Consider the following 24,373-nt stretch of genomic DNA (forward strand, 5'->3'; position numbering starts at 1 on the left):
TCTGAATGGGGTTTCACCACTTCCTAGCTGTGTGACCTGGGCAATATCCTGTGGCCTCATGTCCCGGTTTGTGACATGGAAATACTAATCTTTATGTTACACAGTTGCTAGGATAACTGAATGTATATCCGTCGTTTAGCACTGAGTCCAGAACCATTAAGCGCTAAACGAGAATTTATCAACATCGTAATGCTTCCCAGGCCAAATCTCGTTTCTGAGGCTTCCCCAGCCTTTTCCCCACTGCTAAGGGAAGTCAGCTCGGGTCGAGCCGCACCCACTCCCCACTTCTCCGCCCTCTTGGCCTCAGACCTCTGCTTGGCAAGGGCAGGCCAGAGAAGGGGTGGGCGGCCGGTGGGCCTGGCGGGCAGGGCACAGGCCGCCGCTTACCAGGGCTGGGCTCTCGCTCCTCGTCCTCCGCTGTCCCGCGGGCCTTGAATCCAGGCGGCAGAGCCGGCCCGATCAGTTCCCTCGCCATCCGCGGTCAAGCATACAAATCTTTCCACGCACAATCAGACCGACCGCAAAGGCGGCCCGGGATCCATCGCAAAGAATAGTTTTCCGGCGTCGACCAATGACGAGCAGCCTGTGGTTGGCTGAGCCGTGCAATTCGCGGTAACGGAAGTGACGCCTAAGGCGTGAGCCACATTCGCACGCTAGGTCCCAACCTTGCTGGCGGCATGGCTGAGCCGGCGAGTGATAGCGGGACTTCCACGGGATGGTTTCCAGCTCCCGAGCTTACCCGCATGTCGGGGCCGCTGAGCGACACTGCTCCGCTGCCGAACAACTGGATGCTCTGGGCAATGCTGCCGCCGCCACCCCCGCCTTCGTCGTCGCCCACCGCAGCAGGGTCGGAGCCTTCCCCAGGGACGCAGCCCCCCGTGGGGGCCCAGGCCCTCGCCGAGGCACCTCCTCCCTTCGACGCCCAGATTCTTCCCGGGGCGCAGCCCCCTTTCGACGCCCAGTCCCCCCTTGATTCTCATCCTCAGCTCAACGGCCAGCCTTCCTGGAATTTCCAGGCTTCGACATCGTGGTACTGGAGACAGTCTTCTGGTGTTTTTCCTTGGCATCAGAAGTCCCACGACACTCGGGGTAAGCTATTACTCTAATGTGGACCACCCCTTAACTTCTTCTCCCCTTGTTACCTCTCCCATTTCTCCCCCTTTCCTCCTTTCCACTTCTGATTCTGTGTGCACTCTCTGAGTCTGGTCATTAATGCCTCACAGTTTTTCTGACAGGAATCTTTTCCTCGCCTGTTCAGTCAATTAAGCAGTTATTTACTGAATTCCAACTATGTACCAGGAACTGGGATTACAGCAGTGAACAAAACTTAAAAAAGTCCTTATCTCTATGGTGTTTAACACCTCTTGGGGTAGCAAGACAGACAACATACAAAATAAGGCAGCGTGTGTGTATTAGAAGGCAGGGAGTGCTCTGGAGAGAGATAAAGCAAAGAATAATCGGTAGTGCTGTTTTAAATTTCACTGTCATACATAAGAAAGGTGGCATTTGAGCAAAGACTTAAAAGGGAGGTGGGGGATCAGAGCCGTGGATACATCTGGAGGAATAAGGATACAGGCAGAAGAACAGCATACAAGGCAAAGAAAGGAAGCCAGTGGGACTAGAGAGGAGTGAGCCTGGCGTAGAACTGTAGAATATTGGGGAAGAGGACAGACCTTAAGGCCCTTTAAGGTCATGTAACTTTGACTTTAATTCTTGTGATATGAGTAAGTGCAGGGGAGAGACATGACGTGATTTATATTTTAAAGGGTTGCTGATGGGAATTGACTGAAGTCAAGACCAAGTAGGAAGCTATTGCAGGCATCTAAGTAAGAGATGTTGGGAATGTGGACTAGGGTGAAGCTCAGGAGGTAATGAGAAGTTGCAGTCTAGATACATTTTGAAGGCAGCGTAGGGCCAACACCATTTGCTGAAGTAAGAGATGTGAGGCAAAGAAGAAACGAAAATAACAAAGTCTTTTGCCAAACCAGTGGAAGTATGTGGACCAAGCAGATTTGAAGAGAAGACCAAGCATTGAGTTTGGAATATGTTTGGATCAAGCAGAGGATTGAATAGGCTCTTTGCTATTAGTTTGTCCTTTCAGGGGAGGTTTGTACCTGGGGCTGTAAATTTGGGTGTCATAGCATATAGATTATATAGAAAGCCACAGTATTGTTTACTTAATCTCCAGTTCTGAGTAAGATTTAGTTAACATTAAGTTGAATCCAAATCAGTGTTTACTGTGCAAATGCTGAGAATATGAATGTGCCTGAGACAGTCCTAAGTCAGGTGAGATGGGTTCATAAAATATAAATTGTAACACAGTGTGACTGATGATAGAGGCATATAAAAGGTGATTTCAGAGTGTTGAGGGAGTTCGGAAAAGTTTTTGGAAGAAGTGTTTTGGGAGATGTTTTGGATTTAGGAAGAGTTTTTTTTAGGTAGGGGCAAAGAAGTGTCAGTACACAGTGAGTTCTGAAAATTGCAGTGTTTTGGGGTGACTGAAACCAGGTAAGTGGAGGGTATGGGGGAAGGGTAGGATGTGAAAATAGACTGGGATTCCCTGAAGGACTCTGGGAAGTCATTTTCAAGTTTTCCAGCAGGATTGTCAAGATTGGAGGATTACTTTTGTTTTATCAATGTGCAGGGTCCGTTGGAAGAGAGGAACTGGAAGAGAATCTGGGAGGCAGTCAGTAGTAATCAAGGTGAAAGAGGTGCAGAGTTGGGTCATGGCAATAACGAAGGAAAGAATTTGAGAGAAAAATGTATTTCACAAGGTTCTGTTTTCCTGGTGTAAAATTGATGCTGACGGAGCTGTATTAGGGATTTTATTGTTTATATTTTTAATGTTTGGAATAAGAACAAGAATTTCATCAGGTTAGATTGTCCATTCCTTTACTTAGACACCTAAAGTGTCAGTGAGCATGTATGCAATCTTACCAATATATATTAATTTGAGAAATACTTATTTGGTGACTAGTCTTAATCTGTGTTAATTTGTGTTAGTTTATAACTGTTTTTACTCAAGTATTTGAGACATACTATCGTAAATGAAAATTTTTTAAGTTGTATAGGTGCAAACATGGATCTCTTTTTGTTTTTTAGTTAAACATTCTTATTTTCCACAAAAATATGATGCAAAGTTTACTGACTTCAACTTCCCTCCCAGCAGAAAACAGAAAAAAAAGGTATTTTTTAAGATACTCTTGAATGTGACACTTTGACCCCTGGGTTACCATTTCATGTCTTACATTTCTATCTGTCTCAGTGTTTTGCATCTACTATCAACATATTAGAGCCTTGCTATAATAGGATCTTAAGATCTTAGCTGTAAGCAAAAACTTCAAGCAAAATCTTTTTTCGAAATAAATGTTAAAGTTGTAGAAAAGAAAACACTGAATCCATTTCAATATAGTTTTGAAATAAATATGGAATTTAGAGAAAAGAAGTCCAAACTTTTTCTCTAATGAAATTGAAAGCATGGAGTTAAGAACAAACTATAATGACACAAACTTTTTATTTTTTATAATTTTTTTCATTTTAACACGGAGATCTCTTAGGAACAAATATTTCTGTAGTTAAAAAGGCAGATCCAGCAGTTTTGTTTTCTAGTGTTAAATTTAAGTAAAATTACATTTAATCTTAATTTAAAATAGTTTATAGTTAGTCATCCCCTCTGCCTAAAGTAAAGTCTGAAATTATTCAGATAAGATTTTTTTGTTATTATTGTTATTTATTCATTAATCTTAATTCATTGTAATGCTTCAGTTCTTTTCAATTGTGTGTATTTACCATTTTTATGAAAGAAGTCATTTTTTTAAAAATTCAGGAACAACTCTTGATTATGCTTCAGAGACCAACTCTTTTTTCTATTTTTATTTATTTATTTATTTTATTTACTTATTTATTTTTTTTTGAGAGGGCATCTCTCATATTTATTGATCAAATGGTTGTTAACAACAATAAAATTCTGTATAGGGGATTCAATGCACAATCATTAATCAACCCCAAGCCTAATTCTCAACAGTCTCCAATCTTCTGAAGCATAATGAACAGGTTCTTACATGGTGAACAAGTTCTTACATAGTGAATAAGTTCTTACATGGTGAACAGTACAAGGGCAGCCATCACAGAAACTTTCGGTTTTGATCACGTATTATGAACTATAAACAATCAGGTCAAATATGAATATTTGTTTGATTTTTATACTTGATTTATATGTGAATCCCACATTTCTCCCTTATTATTATTATTATTATTATTTTTTTTAAATAAAATGCTGAAGTGGTAGGTAGATGCAAGATAAAGGTAGAAAACATAGTTTAGTGCTGTAAGAGGGCAAATGTAGATGATCAGGTGTGTGCCTATAGACTAAATATTAATCCAAGCTAGACAAGGGCAACAAAACATCCACAGATGCAGAAGATTTCTCTCAAAACGGGGGGGGTGAGGTTCTAAGCCTCACCTCTGTTGATCCCCAACTCAGAGACTAACTCTTAAAGTAGGCTTCCTTTATTCTGATGGAACTTACAAATCTGGTCTTTCAGTTTTTAAGGTGTATAAATAATGTCCTTAGTTTAGAATGAGCTGAATAAGGTCTACAGCATGAAATTAGTGTCCTTCATTTTGACATAAAAATTATATAACTAATAAATAACAAAATATTGTGCAAGTATAATATATTTATTAATGTAATTCCAACATTAAACAATGGGAGGCTCTTTCCTATATAGTCTATCATTATAGTAATCTTTTCTGTTTTATGTTTAAGCATAAAAATAGCAAATTGAAAATGAAAGTAATTGGTCTTTACCTGAGTGATTCTTTTTCCCCACTTTTGTGGTTTTAAAAAACTATGTGATACATCCTAAAAGATGAAACGCTATTTTGCTGTGAATATTTATTTTTAGATCACTTCAACATACACAGTATTGAGTCTTAATTAGATTACCAATTTGCAATCTCCTTATAGTTCATATTAGCTCTAGTCAGATTAAAAAATTTTTATCATTCCTGGCTTTCCTAATGTACTGGCTAAAAGTAAAATGAAAGAAAGAAACAGAATCATTCCTTCATTAGAAATGTATCTAGAAATTTCTTCCACATATAAGAGTTATGTGAAAAATCGAGGTATTTTGAAGGATAAATTTTTATTACTGGTTAAAGGTTTCTCACCAAAAGTGTAATGACTCTGTTTTTGTTTGCAGAAAAGAAAGGAACCTGTTTTTCACTTGTTTTGTGATACCTGTGATCGTGGTTTTAAAAATCAAGAAAAGTATGATAAACACATGTCTGAACATACAAAGGTAGGTTTTCTTGGTTGTCCTAAATGTATTTAGCAAAATAGGTGTATTTGGTAGAAATTCTGAGGTTTTTTTTTTTCCTTTAAAGTTTTCATAGAAATGTTGTTTGATGATTTGACAAATTGAGGCAGTGACCCTGGGGCTGCAGTTAGAGGAGGGGAGGCTGATGCTTGGGGGAAGAGGTAAGAGAGCAGCAAAGGAGGAGGCAGGTCTGGCAGCTGTTGATACGTGTGTGCCTCCTCTGCCTTCAGACGGGGCTAGGCCTCCCCTCCCGTTGCTGTGTGCGCCTTTGTGCTCGTTCCCCTCTGAGGCTGCCCTTGACCATTTAACCACACTGTATAATTTGCCACGGCCCATCGCCACCTAAGGATGTTCTGGACCTTATTAAGTACTTAAAAGTTTCTGTTAACCAGAATGTTCTTAATTTTGAAAGGTTCTCTCTTAGTTTATAAGAATGCCCCCTGAACTTTAGGAATTAAGAACATTTTCCAACATTGCTGATGTCGTGTTTTCACTAAAATGGAGAAATAAGTGATACATAATACTGCCCTATATTCTTTGAGAATGTCATTCATTTTTAAATGCAACCCTGTTTTGGTCTTTGTTTTGCCATTGACATAAATATGCAGTGATAACACCACGCAGATGAATAACTATGGAATATAACCAGAACATGTCTGTGCCTATAGTAGTAGGGAAAATTGAATATAGAAAACACTGAATAGTCTTTTTTTAACTCTTACAGTGTCCTGAAGTAGAATGTTCTTTTAGTGCACATGAGAAGATTGTCCAGTTTCATTGGAGAAATGTAAGTTCTTGTGTGTGTTTTTTTTCATACATGTTCTTTTTATTTCATTGATCTCTTATCATTACAGGTCTTCATGTACACAGCCTAATAGTAAGTAGCATTCATGGAGTACTTTGTACTTCATAAGGCATTTTTACATCTATTACTCAATTTTATTCTCACAAACCACTATGTGAAGTAGATAAATATTGGCCTTTAACAGTTAAAAAAGTGATTTATCCAGGGCCCCACAACTGATTTTTGCACCTGAGTTTCTAGACTCCAAATTCTCTGCTTGTTTTACTACACTATGCTGCTTCAAACCATTCTGTGTACTCATTATTTCTTTAGCTATCTCCCTCAATTTTGGTTGGTAGGCCATTCATTTGGGTATGTAATGTCTATTGAGAAATGGATGACATATCTGCTTGGTAACCAAAATTATGTTACTCCTCCTTTTTCTTACAAAAAGCACTAATCTAAATACGTGAGAAATTATTCTTTATCCTTTAAAGTAAAATTCATATTAAGGATGGATAAAACCTGCTTACTTAGTTTTAAAATTGTCTTTGCTAGCAAATTTAATGTTGGCTACAGAGTTTCCATTATCCACCGTAATACTTGAGATTTAGTCAAAAACACAATATGCTTCCTGATGGTGAGCGGGCTTCTTCTCCCTTAGATGCATGCTCCTGGTATGAAGAAGATCAAGTTAGACACTCCAGAGGAGATTGCGAGATGGAGGGAAGAAAGAAGAAAGTGAGTAAAGAGTTTAGAACCAGTGAAATAACTTCTTTTACTGTGGCAAGGCTGAGTACTGCACAGTAATGACTGTTCTGGCTATAATGAATAATTTGAAAAAGGAAATTTGGTATTTTATGATGTTGTAAATATTTAATTGAAAATGACTAGTTTAAATTTTTTAGTTCTTCAGAATTGTTAAATAGTGACTTTGAGAATATTGTTACTTGATGGTTTAAAAATAAACACAATTTTTATTAGCGTAGTTTTGATTCACTGAGTTCCCTTAAAATGTTGGTACTAGAGAATAGGACTGTAAGTTATGTTATATGAGGCTGTTATTGAATGTTTTTGGGAGACCTAGAAATGCTTCATAAATAACTGCTGTCAGAATGGGACAACTCTTTAAGGGGAGCTACTACATGCCACCCATGTTGGATATTTGATGCTGAGGCACTCTTGAAGCACAGCAGATCAAGTGCCTCATTTCCATGAGTAGTACTCTTCCGAGAGTAGGTGGGCACTCTTATTTTTTTTTTTAAGTATACTTTACTATGTTTATTCTTCTGATAACTTTTTTCCAACAAATATTTGTTGGATAACTGCAGTGCATTAGAAAGAGGGAGTAGGGAGTACAGCAGTGACAAGCTATATAATGAGTTTATCCCTAACCGTAAAAAGGCCAGGAATTCTTTCCTGTACTTAATGCCTAAGAAATTTGAGCCTTACCAAGTGATTTATGGCATTATACTTATTAGGGAAGAACATTTAGTAGATGTCTAGCTAGAATATACTTTTGAAAAATCTCACTAGGATACTCTTTTACTGTCTTTTGAAAGGACTGGGATTTATCACCTTGAAGCAGAAGTCTAATGCAGAACTATTAGAGTGGTCAGATGCACTTTTAAGTCAAATGCTGTTTTTCTGAAATTAAAAAGTGAGGAGAGCCTGAGATGTAAAAAGGAGTAGTTATCCTCTCACATTGTGGAAGATACTTTAAACTCTTTTGGACCAGCTCATTGAATTTCTGCTTCTTTAAACTTTTAAGTATTCAGTTTAAATCCACTTACATATGTAGTGCTGTGCCAGATGTATGCTGTTAGGTGAAAAAGTTAAAGATTTATAACCAACTGAGAAAATAAAGAATTCAGTGAGTGTTTATATAAATATGTTATTAATAATGTGCACAGAGTTGGATGAGGGTGAAGGGACAGTCAGAGGAATTTAATTTTGAAGCAAGTCAGGTCCAGCCAGTCAGTCAGCATTGCCTTGGTGGATTTAATAGAATTTCAAGAGCATCTTTGGCTAACAAGTAGAGGAATCTAGGCTACTGGGAGTAGGGTACACTCGAATGCCCTTCTCTCTGTATATCCTTGGCAGAATCTTACTTACCTTGTAAGACCTGTATTAAATGTCACCTGATTTGTCACTCTCTTCTTAACTCATTTCCTCTGTCTCATTGCTGACCGAGTGCCAGTCTTTAACAAGGTAGGGAACTTGTGCCAGAAGTGTATCTATACATTACTTCCTTCATTGAGAAAGCCTTGCTAAGAAAAAGACGTCAGCTGAACTAGATTTTTTGGTCAGTGACATAGTTGATTTATAAGTATGTAAGTGTAAGTGTGTGAATTGGCTGCCAATCCCATGGACCAGCCAACCCTAAAGCATTACTTACTACCTCCTTTGTAAATACATAACTTATTATATGTATACTATCGATATGTTAGCATCTGTCACATATAGTTGGCCCTCAGCTTAGACATCTTTGATTCTGCTGCACTTTGCACAGTGCCTAGAATTTAGTAGGTGGAGAATAAATATTTGTTAATTGAATTCCTGTTAAATGATGTAGTATAGGAAGACCCAGTCTTAGTCAAGTGCATGGTCAAACTTAGAAGTCAAAGTAGTGAGGGCCATGAATTAGTTTGGCTTAGTGAAGAATTTTGAAGCGCAGCAGATCAAGTGCCTCGTTTCTGTGAGATGGCTTCTTTAGAGATACAATTTTCGCTCCTCACAACTCTGCTGTTTTGTTTTTTGTTTGTTTTGCTTATTTGTTTTAAGTCTGTTGGTTGAATCTTTTTCTTAGTATTTTACATGGAAGAATAATAGAACAAGAAGAGTTAACTGCACTTCCTGTTTGATACTTAGTTCTTGAAGAGCTGACAGTGACAGTAGTGAAGATCTCCTCCTGTTAGATGGGATGGAAATGAGCTGCTGCTCAGACACCAGCATATCCCCCTGCTGCTAGCCCTGAGTTTGATCAGCTGGAAGTTAGTGCAGCTTTGTGGTATTGGTCCCTTTTATAAAAGTTTAATTCTCTTGAGGAGAATGACAGTGGTTACTAGTCAGCAAAGATCATAAAGCAACTAAGAAGTTAACTAAACTTAGTTCTCGAATCTCTCAAGTTCTGAGTTTACTTAAGCCACTAGGAAAGGTCTTATAATAGTTAATTTAATACCTTTTTATATTCAGATTCCTAGTGTCCTTCACTTCCATGCAGTTTCTGCCACTAATTTTCACGGCCACATCCTGGATCTTCTGGTCTTTCTACCCTGGAACTCTTAAAGTTGGGGGTACTCCTCTTTGAACATAACTCCCACTCTGGTAGCTCACTCATTGTTTCCTCTACCTGGTCTTGAACTAGTTGGGGCCTCCCTTCCCTTACTCCCTGTGCATCCTTTTTCTGTCATCCCCTTCTGTCCTCACTTCTCTACCCACTTTAAAGCACTTCAGCCACTCCTGTCTGTCTCAGCTCCTTCTTCCATCATTCTTCGTTGCACCACCTGGCAGAGTCTTAGGTCTGGCTCAGTTGAACCTGCCATTCAAGAAAATCACACAAGTGTAATGTGCCAGTGAAGACTCAGCAGGGCCATCATGCTTAAGGAACTGACTTGACTAATGAGGTTATTTTCTCTGTATTTGTTCTTTTCTTGTACAAAATTAGATGTTCAGTGTGCATATATTTCTTGGTTATATAGGTGACTATGTAGAATAAAATTTAAAAATAAATTTGGTAAACTGATTTTATTTAATTTATTTTAGCCAGTAAAAATGCCAGTGAAAACAGAGCTCCTTAGAGCTGGCAGTTGGCATTCTGTAATGTGGGCTTAACATACCTGTTCTGATTATTGCCACATTACTTACTTGCTTTATAGGAGCTCTTGGTCCCAGCCAGACTTGTTATTAGCATATCCCAGACAGCTATTTTGACCTTTCATTCTCAGTTTTGCTCATGCTGCTGCTTCCTTCTCTGTCTTTGAAGTTCTGCTCATTGCCCCTAGTGCAGCGGAAATCCTGCTGCTTTAGGAATAGTTTTCCTCATCTGCCTGTTGGTAGATTCAAGTAAGTGGTTGGAGATGTCTTGCCAAGACTTATATTTTTAATTTACGTTTTAAGCTGTAACTGTCATTTAAAAAGAAATTAGGCAGAAGTGTGTTGATCTGATTAATACTTAAAGTTGGAAATCAGTAATATAAACAATAGTACTTAAACTACTGTGGTTTTGAACATTAAATTCTCACCATGTAGGACAGACCATCACTGAGACAAACCAAATGGATCTGTTGTGAACACCTTAACTTTTCCAGAGTAGCTTTCCTCTTGTGAATGTGAGTTAAGTCCCCTTGTGGCTTTGTGCAACAAGTGCTTTAAAGGAAAAAATTCCACTGGCTAGAGAAATTTAAGGAATTATTAACATTTAAAGATGAAAACTAGTGTAGCATGCCTTTAGTTCCTAGTAGATGACTAGTTAATTTTCTTTTGTTAGCGAGAAATATCGTCAACCTTTGAATTTATGTTAATGAGTTTTATGATATCTTTAATTTCTTGGCAGTCATTTAGCTTGAGAATTAGAGGTAAGCATCAGGATTTGAAAAGGTGAAGATTTTACTATATATGGCCAAGGTCACCAAAAACAGATAGGAGTGGACTCTTGCCTTTAAGACTCTCAGTCTGAGATGGAGGATAAATATATGTGAGGTGGCTATGGGGGCACAGGCAGCTGAAGCATTGATTTTGGCCATATAGGAATAGTGTCTAGTCAGAAGGATACTTGGAGTCTTTGGAAGGCAGGGCTACCAATTCTTTTTGTGACACTTGTAAGAGTGTATGGTGCCCACACCCCTCTTCCCCATTATTTTAAGAAATGTTTTACATACTGTGAAATCCACCTCTTTTAATACACATTGTTCTGATGGGTGTATATTGCGATGTAATCACCACTACAGTCAGGGTGCAGACACTGCTTCATTACCCCCCAAAGTTCTCTCATTCCCTTTGTGATCAAATTGTCTCCCCACTTTCAGTCCCCGGCAACCATCTGTTTTCTTTTCTTATATTTGTGTCCGTGCAGAACATCATGTAAATGGAATTATATAGTATGTGGCTTTTTGAGTCTGATTCTTTCACTTAACATTTGAAATTCCCTTATGTGTTGCATGTAGCACTAGTTTGTTCCTTTCTATTGCTATTATTCTGTTCCATTATAGGGATGTACCATATTCTGTTTATCCATTTCCAAGTTGAAGGATTTTAGGGATGTTTCTAATATTTGGCAGTTACAAATAAAGCCTTCATAAACATTGACATACACATTTTTGTTTAGAACATGAATTTTTATTTTTCATGGGTCAATACCTGGGAGTGGAATTGGTTGGTCATTTGACAAGTGTATGTTTATAAGAAACTGCCAGATCTTTTAGGAGGCAAGTTTTTAAATCACAGTGTGTCCAGTTGGGCATGGGAAACATTAAGCTTAATGAGGATGGCTAGGGTGCTAGGTACCTGCATCAGTTAGGATTCTGCCCCGGTAAGTGGATCAGCAATACCACCATGGCTTAGCACACAGAGGCCTCTTTTCCCAGGTGGGAAGAAGCCCAGGGCTGCTGATGCTGCTCCACAGTGTTATTGGGCACAAGCTCTCCGTTTTTGTTTCTTAGTCGGCGGTTTTCATCTTCATGTCTGGTATAAGGTTCCTGAATATCCAGATATTAAGCCCACATTCTAGTTAGGAAGCAGATTAAGAGGCAAAAGGTACACACAGCCGAGTTTGCACATTTTCTTACGTAAACAGAAGCTTTGTTTTTAACTCCAACCAGCAGACTCCATGTAGCTCTCAAATGGTTACCTGGCCATTTTTAGTGGCAGCAGAGTCGACGGAACATCCCCAAACAACAGTGTTAGGGAAGAGGTGGGGACCAGCAGTCAGGAGTGCTCACCTCAGTGCCTGGTGGCAACATTTAAAGCTTGCTGAATTTCAAAACTAAGTGATATTTGGAAGCATCTCTATCCCTTCTGAATAAGGATAGACCTGAGCAAGGGTTTAATATGCTTATTGATGATTCTTTCATGTAGGATAGGTAGGAGCATAGGAGATAGAGTTTAGTTTTAGTTTCTTCTAGAACAAAGGCTGAAGGTATGACTATGCCAGTGGACAGAAATGCCTTGGAAGAGGAATGGGAAAAATCTATGAAGTAAGTGAGGTTTCAGATTTGTGAGATTTAGAGATGCTTAAAGAGAATGAGGAAATTGGGTGAGGAGGGCAATTTTGGATGAAGTTTATTTGTAGCTGGATGTTGTCTTGTTAACCAAGAGTTCTGAAATGATCTTAGCATTTGTTGAATTCATCTGAGCTTTAAACAACCTTAGGTTGTTTCTCAAGTTCCTTCTCTTTGACATATTCATACATTATTTCTATAAGTGTCCTTACTAATACAAGGTGCGGGAGACATTTCTTTTGGCACATTTGATAGATTTGTCAAAAATACACTAACATTCTTTCCACTAGCAGTTTTTAAAAACTTATTATGAAAACATTTACTTTCTAAATTTCTATCATTCTCAACTTTTAAAAAAATGTTCTTTGAACTAAAAATTTTTGAGCAAATTTCATACTGATATGACAGAAGAGTCCTTATGTCTTGAATTTTATCCTCACGAGAGCTACATTCTTTCTGAGGAAGCCACTGTAATTTTTGACATGCAGGAAAGATAAAGCTTGTGTAATTGCTGTTAGAAAACTCTAAAAGATTTTCACAAAGTGAGAATTTTAGAACTGGAAGAAAACACTATAAATATTTGCTTGGTGTATTGTTCCTTTATCTGTAAAGAAACCACATGTGTCCTCTGAAGAACATGGAGGTTATGAGTGCCAACTCCTTATGTGATTGGAAATCAGAAAATACCTTTTGACTCCCCCCAAATTTAACTACTGATAGCCTACTGTTGACTGAATCCTTACCAATTGCTTAAACATTTGATTAGCACATATTTTGTATGGTATATGTATTATATACTATACTCTGAACAATAAAGTAAGCTAGAGAAAAGGAAATATGTTTTCAAGTTGTCACAAATCTCCAGGAATCTTTCTCATATATTTGCTGAAAAAAATCCATGTGTAGATAGACCTGTGCTGTTCAAACCTGTATTGTTCAGGGGTCAGCTGTATATCTTTGCCTTTATTCCTTCATTGTTATTTTTTTCAGATTAGCCAAAATCAGAGGTGTCCACTGTTTAATTAAAAACTTTAAAGTTTTCTAAAATGATTCTCTCTTAATTCCTGACCTATGAGGTACAAATGCTGTATGATTTGGCATTAGGGAAAATGAGTGGTAGAGATTGGTTTCCAAACCTTGAATTTAGAAACTGCAACATATTTTATAGCAGATTAGTAGCCCACTAGGTGGTGTAGTTTTTTTATATTTATTTGAACAGTTACTGTGTCTCTGAGGAAATCCTTTTAAATTGTGTCCCCTGTTCTTTCAGAATTCCGACCGAGGGGGGTCTGCTCACAAAGAATACTACATCTTTTTCAACTTCAGAGAGACTTTGAAATAAAAATGCAGTAGTATGGCTTGTGTTGAGGCACTTGTGGTTCAGTGCCAGCAAAAGGGGATTGTGTTTTTATAAAGAATAGGCTTAGGGGAAAAGCCAATAAATGAGCAGTGGTTTGAGGATAAGGAAAGAGAGAGTGTAATGTAACTAGAGTGATAGATGCTAATGTCATGGTTGGCACAGTTTTGCACATTTATTGACTGTAGTGCTTACGGATTGTCCCTGGAGGTTTAAGGCTTAGGCAAGAGGAAAGCAAAGAGTAAGTAAAATATGAAAGAGTGAGAAGAGAGAAAAAGGGCATTTGGTTTCAGGGCTATTTCCTCTTGGGGCATTGGGGAAAGATGGAGGTACATGGAAAAATGATTTTAGCAGATAAAAATGGAGAAACCAACTGTGCAAATCCCAGTCTGTACAACTTCATAACATCCATTTTTCTAACAGGAGAAACTGGACTAAGTTTTTATCTGTATGTAATTGTGCAATGAGAGATAATGTGTGATTTTTTTTCAATAGTTTTTTGATTTTTGATTTTATTTACTTTGATTTGCTACTTCAGGTGTACTTTAGGAACCTGAACTGTGACCTTTATCAGAACTCCAAATGTTTCCTTATTTTCTATCTCAGTATTGTGTTGCTTGAGGGGGCTTCCTGATTGTGTATGTGTAGCTAGATCTTGTGTTTCTGATGGCCCTTTTTTGGGATAGTTTGCTTTCTTGTCCCTTGTTTTTCTTAGTTTTTAGTCTCTAGGTTCTATGTTAAGAATAATGGTCCAAATTTTGGAAGAGGATTTTGATAATTTAAGCAGTGAAAAACAGAATGTTACAGCTTTTCAAGGAATATTGAAAAATCTCTTAACCTTTAGGAAGTGTTACTTTTAAAGAGAAAGTGAGCTGCTTTAAAAACTCCTCCAAAGGAGTTTCCACAACAATCTTGATGTCTTGTTTAAGGAATTCTTTTTTCCATCTCACCTAAAATCACTTGCTGTAACAAATGTTTACATTGTATAATCATTGGGAAGCACTTAGATAGTATCTGCTTGCCTGCACGTGGTACACCGTAGTATCACAGCTTTATTGTTTAGCATGTGGCCCAGCATGTTAAGGGTCTGCAGTGCTCGCAAGAAAAATGTTGAAGAAACCCAAGTGGTAAGAGTAAGTGAATTTCAGAAATGTGAAGGGTGTTGAGTGAGTAGCTGTGAGTTATGTGCCCAGACACAGTGGGGCCTGTGAAAGTCATCACCTTTTTTCTCATCATTTTTCTTCTGCATATTCTGTCTTCAGATTGAGAACAGCTGGCTGCCATCATGTCTGTAAGATGGTTTATTGTTACTTCTCTTCCTCTTTTAAAGGCTGCAGATAGTTCAGTTCCTTTCATCTTAAGAGGTTTTTTTTTTTCATCCTGTTAATCATCTTTGAGTCTCTTCTGAATCCCTTCCAATTTTATTTTCCTCAACATTCCTTTTCAGTTTAGAAATCCAAAACTGGACACAGTGCCCTAAGAGTTTCTGACCACTTTTGAGTGTTTGAGAGGAAGATTTTACACTCTGTACGTGTGCCAGAGTTCATTTAATCTATTCTTAAGATTGTTTGCTTTCCAAAAGTATAGTCATATGGTGCAGCCTGGCTGTCAGATTTTTATCTCCTGTGACCTTGCTCTTTTCCTCTTATGTTTATTTATAGCTTGTACTTTCATCATCTTTTGTTTATGGAGTTGATTTTTCTTGGCTGGATTGCTTTGCATTGTCCTCATTGATATTCATTGCCTTTTTTCCTGATTATTTTACCACTTACTCAGTGTTATTTCCATTCTTATATTCCAGTGTGGCCAACTCATAGGCTTTGTATTGTCTGTAATAATTCAGGTCAATGATGCAGAAATTTAAAAAAATAGAAGATATTTTTAAAAATGCAGATACTTAAAAAAATGGAAACAGTGTCCTAGACACAGTGGCAGAGTATGTTTTGTTGATGTTTCTCAAAATTTATACTGATGACTGGCCAGGCTGAGTGAGTGGTAGAAAACTGTCTGTTCCCCTCCCTCCACACATTTTATACTCCTAGGATATAGTCCCCGCACTACCAGAGAGTTTGGTGCCTGCATCTCCACACAGCTGTGTCAAGGAACAAAGAAAGCTTTGTCAGAACTATTCATCTTGCACACTGCTGTCAGATTTAATCTTAATCACTGCCTTGTATATATGTAACTCTCCCTGTTCACAATTTTCAGTGGTTCCCCATTGCCTTCAAATTAAATACCAACTTTTTAGCCTGCTATTCAAGGTGCATTTTGGCCTTAGCCTCCCTTTCTGAATCTTATTGCCTACGACTATGTTTTATACAGAATGAACCACTGCGTTCCCTGGATATCTCTCACACTTTGGAGGCCTGGATTTGTTTGCTCTGCTGAAACCATTCTGAAGGCTTTCCATGTGATTTCTATTTATTAACATCTTTTAAGACCAATTTCTTACATGCTCCTTTATTTCTGCATTTCTCTAGCTAGCTATGATCTTTCCCTTCTACCTTCCAATGTTTTAGGGGCACTTAATGTATTTTACTCCCTGTTACAGCTATTTGTGTGCTTTTATCTTCCTTCCTGGTAGACAGTTAACCTTTTTTGAGAACTGTCTCTTCCAAATCTTGGTAACTTTGGATGTACCTACTATGTATTTGCCTAAGAAATTGCGTTGACTTACATTTTTTCTTACAGTATTTTTGGGTACATTCCAAATAAATGAATTAGATCAGTTTGAGCACAGTATGTTGTATATTTGATTTAAATGTTAGTGTAAGTTCCTTTACCTAGTCACAGGCTGACAGCAGAGTTTGTGGACTGGCAGCTAGTCTATATTTTGAGTAGCATTTTATAGTCTACTTTTCCTCCTTATAAAAGTTCTAGAAGGAGTCAAAGGTTTATAGTGATTTATTGTATTAGTTGTTGTTAAAAATTGCTAAATGCAGCAGTTGCTCGATTGCATAATTAAAGTTGTACTTTAAAAGCCCTTCTATAATAGACTTTATTGTTTTCTAGAAACTACCCAACTCTGGCCAATATTGAAAGGAAGAAAAAGTTAAAACTTGAGAAGGAAAAGAGAGGAGCAGTATTGACAACAACACAATATGGGTGAGCTCCTTAAAGTTACTTGCATTCTCAGTGCTTATTTTAAATGAATGTACTTAAAAATACTAAGAGCATGATCTTACTACGCTGATGGACAGTGACTGTGAAGGGGTATGTGGGGGGGACTTGGTGAAGGGGAGAGCCTAGTAAACATAATGTCCTTCATGTAATTGTAGATTAATGATACCAAAAAAAAAAAAATACTAAGAGCATGTTCCAAAATCTTAAAATCTCTATACTCCCAATTGTGAAATAACTTGCTTTTTTAACTTGTTTACTTAAAATTTTTTTAAAATTACATTTTAAAATAAGTAATACACTATGTTCATATGGTTCTCAAAGAGATATAAAGTTAACAAGTCTTTTCTTTGTCTCCCAGCTAAACAGTTTTCTTTCCCAGAGACAACCCCTTTTATCCTTCCAGAGATACTTCATTTGCATACAGCAGAAAGATAATAGTCTTTTTTAATTTCCCTTTTTTTGACACTATTCCATACCTTGCTTTTTTAGCCAAATAATATACATGGAGATTGTCCCATACTAATATATCACAAACTACCTTATTTTTCAGAGATGTGTAGGAAGTTTAAGTATGTCCTGTAAGGTCTTTTTTTTTAAACCAATTTTCTATAAACATATTTGAATTTTTACCCATATTATACTAATAAAATGTTGTCATTGTTGCCCTGTACATATATTTTACACATGTGCAGGTATTTCTGAGAAAGGATTCCTAGAAGTGGATTTGCTGAGTCAAAAGATGTATGTGTGCTTGTAATATTAATAGCAAATTGTTAGATACGTATCACAGAAGCTGTCCTAGTTTACTCTCTCTACCAGTAATGTATGAGACATGCTATTTTCCCCAATCACTCACCTTAGAATTTTTTTCATTTTATTTTTTACTGAAGTATGTATTTTAATATAAGTAAAATATACAGGTCTTAAATATATAATTCAAAGAATTTATACACATACACACATACTCATACCTACACACACAAGTAACCTTGACACAGATTAACAATATACAGAATGTCTGCACCTCACAAAGCTCTCTTAAGCTTCCTTAGTTCATTGCCTTCCCACAAAGGTAACCTCTTTTCTGATTTCTATCATTGTAGATTTATTTTGCCTGTTTTTGGAACCTGATATAAGTGGAATCATACAATATATATTCTTTGGTGTGTAATTTCTATGGTTCCAAATTATTTTGTGAGATTCATCCATATTGTTTGTAGCTGTAAACTGTTCATTCTTATTGCTTATAGAGCTCAATTGTGAGAATATATATGCATTCTCCTGTTGCACATTTGGGTTGTTTCTAGTTTGGGCTATTACAAATACAGCTGTTACAAACGTTCTTTTAAATGTCTTTTGTGGACATAAATACTTGCTTTCATTGGAGGTATACACACACACATATACACCCACATATACACACAAGGTCATAGGATATCTATATAATTAGATTAGATAGAGCCAAATAGTTTTCCAAAATGGTTGTTCTTATTTATGCTCCTACTGATTCTGCATCTAATTGCTCTGTACTCTGGTCAGTGTTTGGTATTATTATACCTTTTCTTCATGTTACATAATTTCTCTCTTGACTAATGATGTTGGACACCTTTTTTTATATGGTTATTGACCATTTTCATCTTTTGATAAAATTCAACACCCATTCATGAAAAACCTCTCATAAAACTAGGAATAAATTATAATTTCTTTAATCTAATAAAGGGTATTTACAAACAACCTATAGCCAAATCATATTTAATAATGAAATACTGACCATTTCCCCATGAGACTAAGAATAAGACAGGCATCTCCACTGTTTCCACTTTTGTTCATTATATTGGACATCCCAGACAGCATAATAAAACAAGAAAAAATATAAAACATATAAAGTTTGAAGAGAAAGAAGTAAAATTGTCAGTTTTTTTAGTAGATATTGTGTAAGTAAAAAATCCAAACAAACCTATAATTAAGATTAATAAGTGAATTTAGTAGGGTCACTGAATACATACAAGATCAATATTTTCAAAACCAATTGCATGTCTATACACTATCAACAAACAATTAGGAAATAAAAAACTTTAAGATATTATTTATAAAAGCATCAAAATATCAAATACCTAAGAATACATCTAACAAGATTTGCAAGACTTCTATACTAAAAACTATAAAACATTGCTCAGAAAGATAAAGGCCTGAATAACTGGAGGAATATATAATGTTCATGGATGGGAAGACTTGATGTGATGTGATTATGTCAGTCTCCCCAAACTGACACCAATCAAAATCCCAGCAATTGTTTTTTTTTTCTTTTGTTTTGTTGTTTTGTTTTTGGAAGGAGCAGAACTGATAAGCTTTAAAAATTATATGAAAATGCAAAAGATCTAGAACCACTAAGACAGAGTAATGAAGATGGTGTGTTATTGGCCAAAGCCAGATCAGAGTACAACAGAATAGTCTACAAACAGATCCACTGATAAGAAACAACCTGGCTGTAACAGAGGTGGCAGTGTGATGCCGTGGGGAAAGGACCGTGCTTTCAGCCTTTTCCTTTTAATCTTTTATATCTGTATATTTAATAGTGTATCTCTTACAGAATATGTAATTTTGCCTTTTTGTTATCTAGGCTGAAAATCTTGTAACTAACATTTATATTTAATGTTAATTACTAATACCGTTGGGTTTCAGTTTACAATTGTCCTAGTTTTCTTTTTTTTTGTCCAATTTGTTTCTTTTCCTGCTTTCTTTTGGATTGATTGAAAAATTTTTTAATATTTCTATTTTTCCCTCTATTAGCTTTTTAGTTGTAATTCCTTAACCCCTCCACTTGATGTGCATCTACATTTTTACTACCATTATACTTTTTTTGGTAACTATTTTAAAGTGTTGATTAAATAAACTCTTTTTAAGTGATTGTCAAGCAATGGTGTAACAACTACTCTCTCAAAGGTGGGGGAGTGCAAATACCACATATGTCACTTTTCAATGAAGTCTTACTGATCTCATCATCAGTAGGATCATCCTAACTCATTAGTTCTTTGTAAATACCTTAAAGATGATCGTTTGAAAGCCGGCTGTGGTCAGTTTCTATAGGGACAGGATACAGGGAAAGCATCTGTGAGTGGGCGCCTAAAAATGTGGCATCTCTTCATTATCCTCATGGGGATGGTGGGCCAGCGGCAGAAACTGTCTGTTCTACCTGTGATGACAATGTTGTAGTATTAGCCTGACATCTGTGATTGCCTGTTGGAAATTGGTCCACAGTTTTCTTCAAAATCTAGAGAATATATTTGATTTTTTTTTTTGAATGAGACTCACTGAGGAATATGGTGACCCTAAAAGGATTAAGACTCTCTGGATTGCAGCAATATTAACTGAATATACTGGTTTAGCAAGCAAATTATTTAGAAAATGTGATGATAATAATTACCATTTATTAAGGGCTCAGTTTGTTACCTTGTTTTAAATGCAGAGCACTTTTTATTCTGTGCCTCTGTGATGCCCTTTCTTCAGATAAGGGAGTAAACAAACTCAGGGATATTAATATTGTCTAAAGAGACACAGTAAGTGGCAAAATTGGGATTTGAACCCAGATTTCTGATTTCTCTACTCCTAACTATAGCCTCCATTATTAGTGAAAAAAAAAATTATGCCTAATAATGACAAATTAGGAAAAACATATGTATCTTTTTGGAAACTCAGCTCTACCAATGGACACCTTGTATTACTATCTATTGAAAATGTGATGTAAAGAACCCTTTTTTCTTACACATAGTTTTTGCTAAGGATTTGCTTTCCTTCTAAGAGGAGTAATTGTAGTGATTGAGAGGGCACTTGATTTGAGCTAGCTGTGAAATTGTGCTCAGTCTGTGATCTTTACGTTTCTCCTCCTGTAAATGAATAGTGCCTGTCTAATCTGTTTCAAAGAGTTGTCATGAAGATCAAACTAGGCAGCATATTTGTTCATGCTTCAGAAACTTTAACACTTCTTAAAAATGAGTAGACAAGGGTTAGCTCACTTGATAAAATCTGAGAAACACTTACTTTATGTACAACAGGAGTGAGAGTACTGCCAATTAAATTCACCTGCTATTGTTTGTACAATATAATTGAATTTCAGAGGGGTTAAAATATGGGAAGAAAGGTGCATCTTGGATGATAAAGTATGTGGTATGTTATTCTTTTTAAGTTCTACCATAGAGTTCTCTGTCTTTGGAAGCCATCAGATTGATCTTATTCTGTAATAGGCTGTGAGTGATTGATTCAACAGCTAGGTTTCTTTTGCATTCAGTAGTCTTTTTTCACATTTTTCTTGAAATGACAGTGCCTTTTATATTAAGAATTTCATTTTTCTTACTCCAGCAAGATGAAGGGGATGGCCAGACATTCACAGATGGCAAAGATCAAAAGTCCTGGCAGATGTCACAAATTGAAAAGTGACCATGCTGGACAGAGACTCACCATTGGATCAGGCAGTTGCTTGAGTGATTCAAAATCTGAAGGTCTACCTGAGGCACATGCAGACCCTCTGGGTGTTTTGGTAAACACTGATTCTGGTAAGTTAAACAGGAGAACAGCATGTTTATGAGTATACAGACAGTGATGCTGATGTTAATTATTTTATTCCATTTATATATTCAGCAGGTATTTCTTGAGAGCAGTCAGGTGTTGGGTATAATTCTAGGTACTTGGAAAAAGTCAGGGGGCATATATGCTATTGAGAAAATACAGACAATAAAAATAACAGTAAATAAGTAATTTTTAAAAAGTAGAGCAGAATAAGGGAATCTAAAGATATGGGGAGGGTAGCAATTTTTTAAAAGCCACAAATTCCAGGAAACTCCTGGTACTACTACTCCCCTATTATTTGTTTGTTTTATTTTTTATTTTTATTAAAGTATCATTGATACACAATCTTATGAAGGTTTCACATGAGCAACATTGTGGTTACTACATTCACGTATATTATCAAGTCCCCCGCACACACCCCATTGCAGTCACAGTCCATCAACGTAGTAAGATGCTATAGAGTCACTACTTATCTTCTCTGCTATACTGCCTTCCCTGTGCCCCCCCTGCATTATGTGTGCCAATCATAATGCCCCTTAATCCCCTTCTCCCTCCCTCCGCCCACTTACCCAAACCCCTCCCTTTGATAACCACTAGTTCCTTCTTGGGTTCTGTGAGTCTGCCTGCTATTTTGTTCCTTCAGTTTTGCTTTGTTGTTATACTCCACAGATGAGGGAAATCATTTGGTACTTGTCTTTCTTCACGAGGCTTATTTCACTGAGCATAATACTCTCTAGCTCCATCTGTGTTGGTGCAAATGGTAGGATTTGTTTTCTTCTTATGGCTGAATAGTATTCCATTGTGTATATGCTCCACATCTTCTTTATCCATTCATCTACTGATGGACATGTAGGTTGCTTCCATATCTTGGCAATTATAAATAGTGCTGTGGTAAACATGCTGACATTGATTCGTAACAGCATTATTTGTGGAGAGTTTAGTGGCAGTTATAGAAAAAAGTAGCATGATGCTTTGTTTTTACTTTTCTTAAGAGTGTCTTGTTAAAAACCTCATTTCATAAGCCAGGCAGAGAAAGACAAGTACCAAATGATTTCACTCATATGTGAAGTATAAGAACAAAAGAAAACTGAAGGAACAAAACAGCAGCAGAAGCACAGAACCCAAGAATGGACTAACAGTTACCAAAGGGAAAGGGACTGGGGAGGATGAGTGGGAAGGGAGGGATAAGGGTGGGAAAAAAGAAAGGGGGCATTACGATTAGCATGTATAGTGGGGGGGGGGCACAGGGAGGGCTGTGCAACACAGAGAAGACAAGTAGTGATTTTACAGCATCTTACTATGTCGATGGACAGTGACTGTGAACGGGTATGTCAGGGGGACTTGGTGAAGGGGGGAGCCTAGTAAACACAATGTCCTTCATGTAATTGTAGATTAATGATACCAAAATTTTAAAAAAACATCATTTCAGTATCTTTTCTGAATGTTAGTGGTGAGCATGTGAGGCTGGGAAGATGTGGAAGAAAGATTATATTTATTGGATAATTTCCATGCTGTCTTGTAGTGTTGGAAATTTTCTTAAGATTTATGAATGTTTTTGATGCTGTAGATTCAAATTTGCCCAATTACATGAATTTTTTTCACTTATAAAATAGTAATTCCAGGTGAAACTGGTATTATATATGTTGCTGAACATGAACATGATCTCTTGGGTACATAATATTAATTTATTGTATTTGAGCAACACTGTTCTTCCTTAGAGCACAGAGCATATTTACATGTTTATAGCTTATCTTTGCATTTCCTCTAGAACTTATGGGGCAAGTTTACTCTTGATTATAAGTTGAAAAATTAAAGGACCAAAATGCTGCCATCACATACAGATATCATTCAACCTTTCAGGCTCCATTTTCCCTTCTGAAAAATAAAAGTGTGTTTGTAAATATTTCTACTGCCCTTCCTTCCAATAATATTGTGAGGCTCTGTCTGATTGCATGTGCACCCTCTTTTGCAAAGAAGTGTTAGTGAATGGACTGATGTCATACTGTAGGTTTGCTGGCAGGCTATGTTTAGGTTGGAACACAGTGGCTTCTGTCATAATCACATAGCAAATTATTGAATTAATGGGTGGCAGGAAACATTGAATTAGGTTGGAAAAGGCTCTTGGCATTAGAGAATGTTGGGCTAAAATAAGATAAAATCTAGTAGGAATATTAATAAACACTAACACTTACTGAGTAAGGAACTAACGTTCTCTAAATGCTTCATCTGTATGTAATTTACCTTAGTCACGCTCCTAGTCAGTGGCAGAGCCAGAGTTTGAACTTAGGAGTCAGACTCCACTAGTGCACTGCATGTGACGTCTGGATTTGTCTAAAAATTGTATGAACCTAGAATACTTGAGATGTGGGAGAGAGTGTAGAAAAGGCATCTTCTTATCCTTGCTAATAGCAAGGAGAAGGCAGGTGACATTTTGGGCCAGTGCTGAGTTTACTTGTGGGAACTGGTTTTTTTCCTTCAAAAATGTTAGACAGAGCCTATACACTTCTTCAGATTTATTTACAATGTGTGACCTTGATGATAAAGTACTGTCTGTACCCAAATACAAACTTTCACATCGTTAAGATACATGAAACACAAATAAAAAGACTACATTATAATCATTAAGTTATTACTTTTGAAAATTACGTAGTTCTTCACTTGATGCTGTTCTCTAAGTGAACATTTGAAGGACTCTCTAACACTGAATACTCTTTGTTGTTTTTGTTTTGTTAGTTTTGGTAGATGGGTAATTTTTTATTTTTAAAGAAGTGTTTTAGTGTGGGTTAATCTGGTGAAATACTAATGAAAAAATGATCTTGCTTCTACTTAAACCTGTGTCCAAATCTTTAAGAGATACTTTAGGCATGAGAAACAGTAGTTTTCATCCTAATGGTAGAAAGTGTTCAGTCAGATGCCTAGGAGCAGTTGAGTGAAAGATCTAATGTAATTTTGTTTTGGTTTAGATGTTGAAACCCTTACCTGTACTGAGAGTCAAAGATGAGAACAT

The 24,373-nt window shown here is 36.9% G+C and overlaps 2 protein-coding genes across 3 annotated transcripts in view; one reads left to right on the forward strand and one right to left on the reverse strand.

Moving 5' to 3' along the window:
- The window catches only part of GPALPP1 (GPALPP motifs containing 1), a 42,552-nt gene extending 41,971 nt beyond the window's left edge, over positions 1–581 (reverse strand). For both annotated transcript variants that reach the window (XM_036889706.2, XM_036889705.2), the window contains exon 1: positions 388–581. In XM_036889706.2, the coding sequence (XP_036745601.2) occupies positions 388–475 (88 nt within the window). In that variant the 5' untranslated portion in view covers positions 476–581. The remainder of the gene's footprint in view (positions 1–387) is intronic.
- Positions 582–632: 51 nt separating this feature from the next.
- The window catches only part of NUFIP1 (nuclear FMR1 interacting protein 1), a 43,662-nt gene continuing 19,921 nt past the window's right edge, over positions 633–24,373 (forward strand). Inside the window, exons 1-7 of the mRNA XM_036889721.2 lie at positions 633–1,089; positions 3,103–3,185; positions 5,205–5,303; positions 6,046–6,108; positions 6,770–6,846; positions 16,693–16,785; positions 21,160–21,353. Coding sequence (XP_036745616.2) covers positions 678–1,089; positions 3,103–3,185; positions 5,205–5,303; positions 6,046–6,108; positions 6,770–6,846; positions 16,693–16,785; positions 21,160–21,353 — 1,021 coding nt within the window. The 5' untranslated portion in view covers positions 633–677. The remainder of the gene's footprint in view (positions 1,090–3,102; positions 3,186–5,204; positions 5,304–6,045; positions 6,109–6,769; positions 6,847–16,692; positions 16,786–21,159; positions 21,354–24,373) is intronic.

The sequence above is a fragment of the Manis pentadactyla genome, chromosome 17, assembly GCF_030020395.1.
Source record: "Manis pentadactyla isolate mManPen7 chromosome 17, mManPen7.hap1, whole genome shotgun sequence".
NCBI classification, from domain to species: Eukaryota; Metazoa; Chordata; class Mammalia; order Pholidota; family Manidae; genus Manis; species Manis pentadactyla.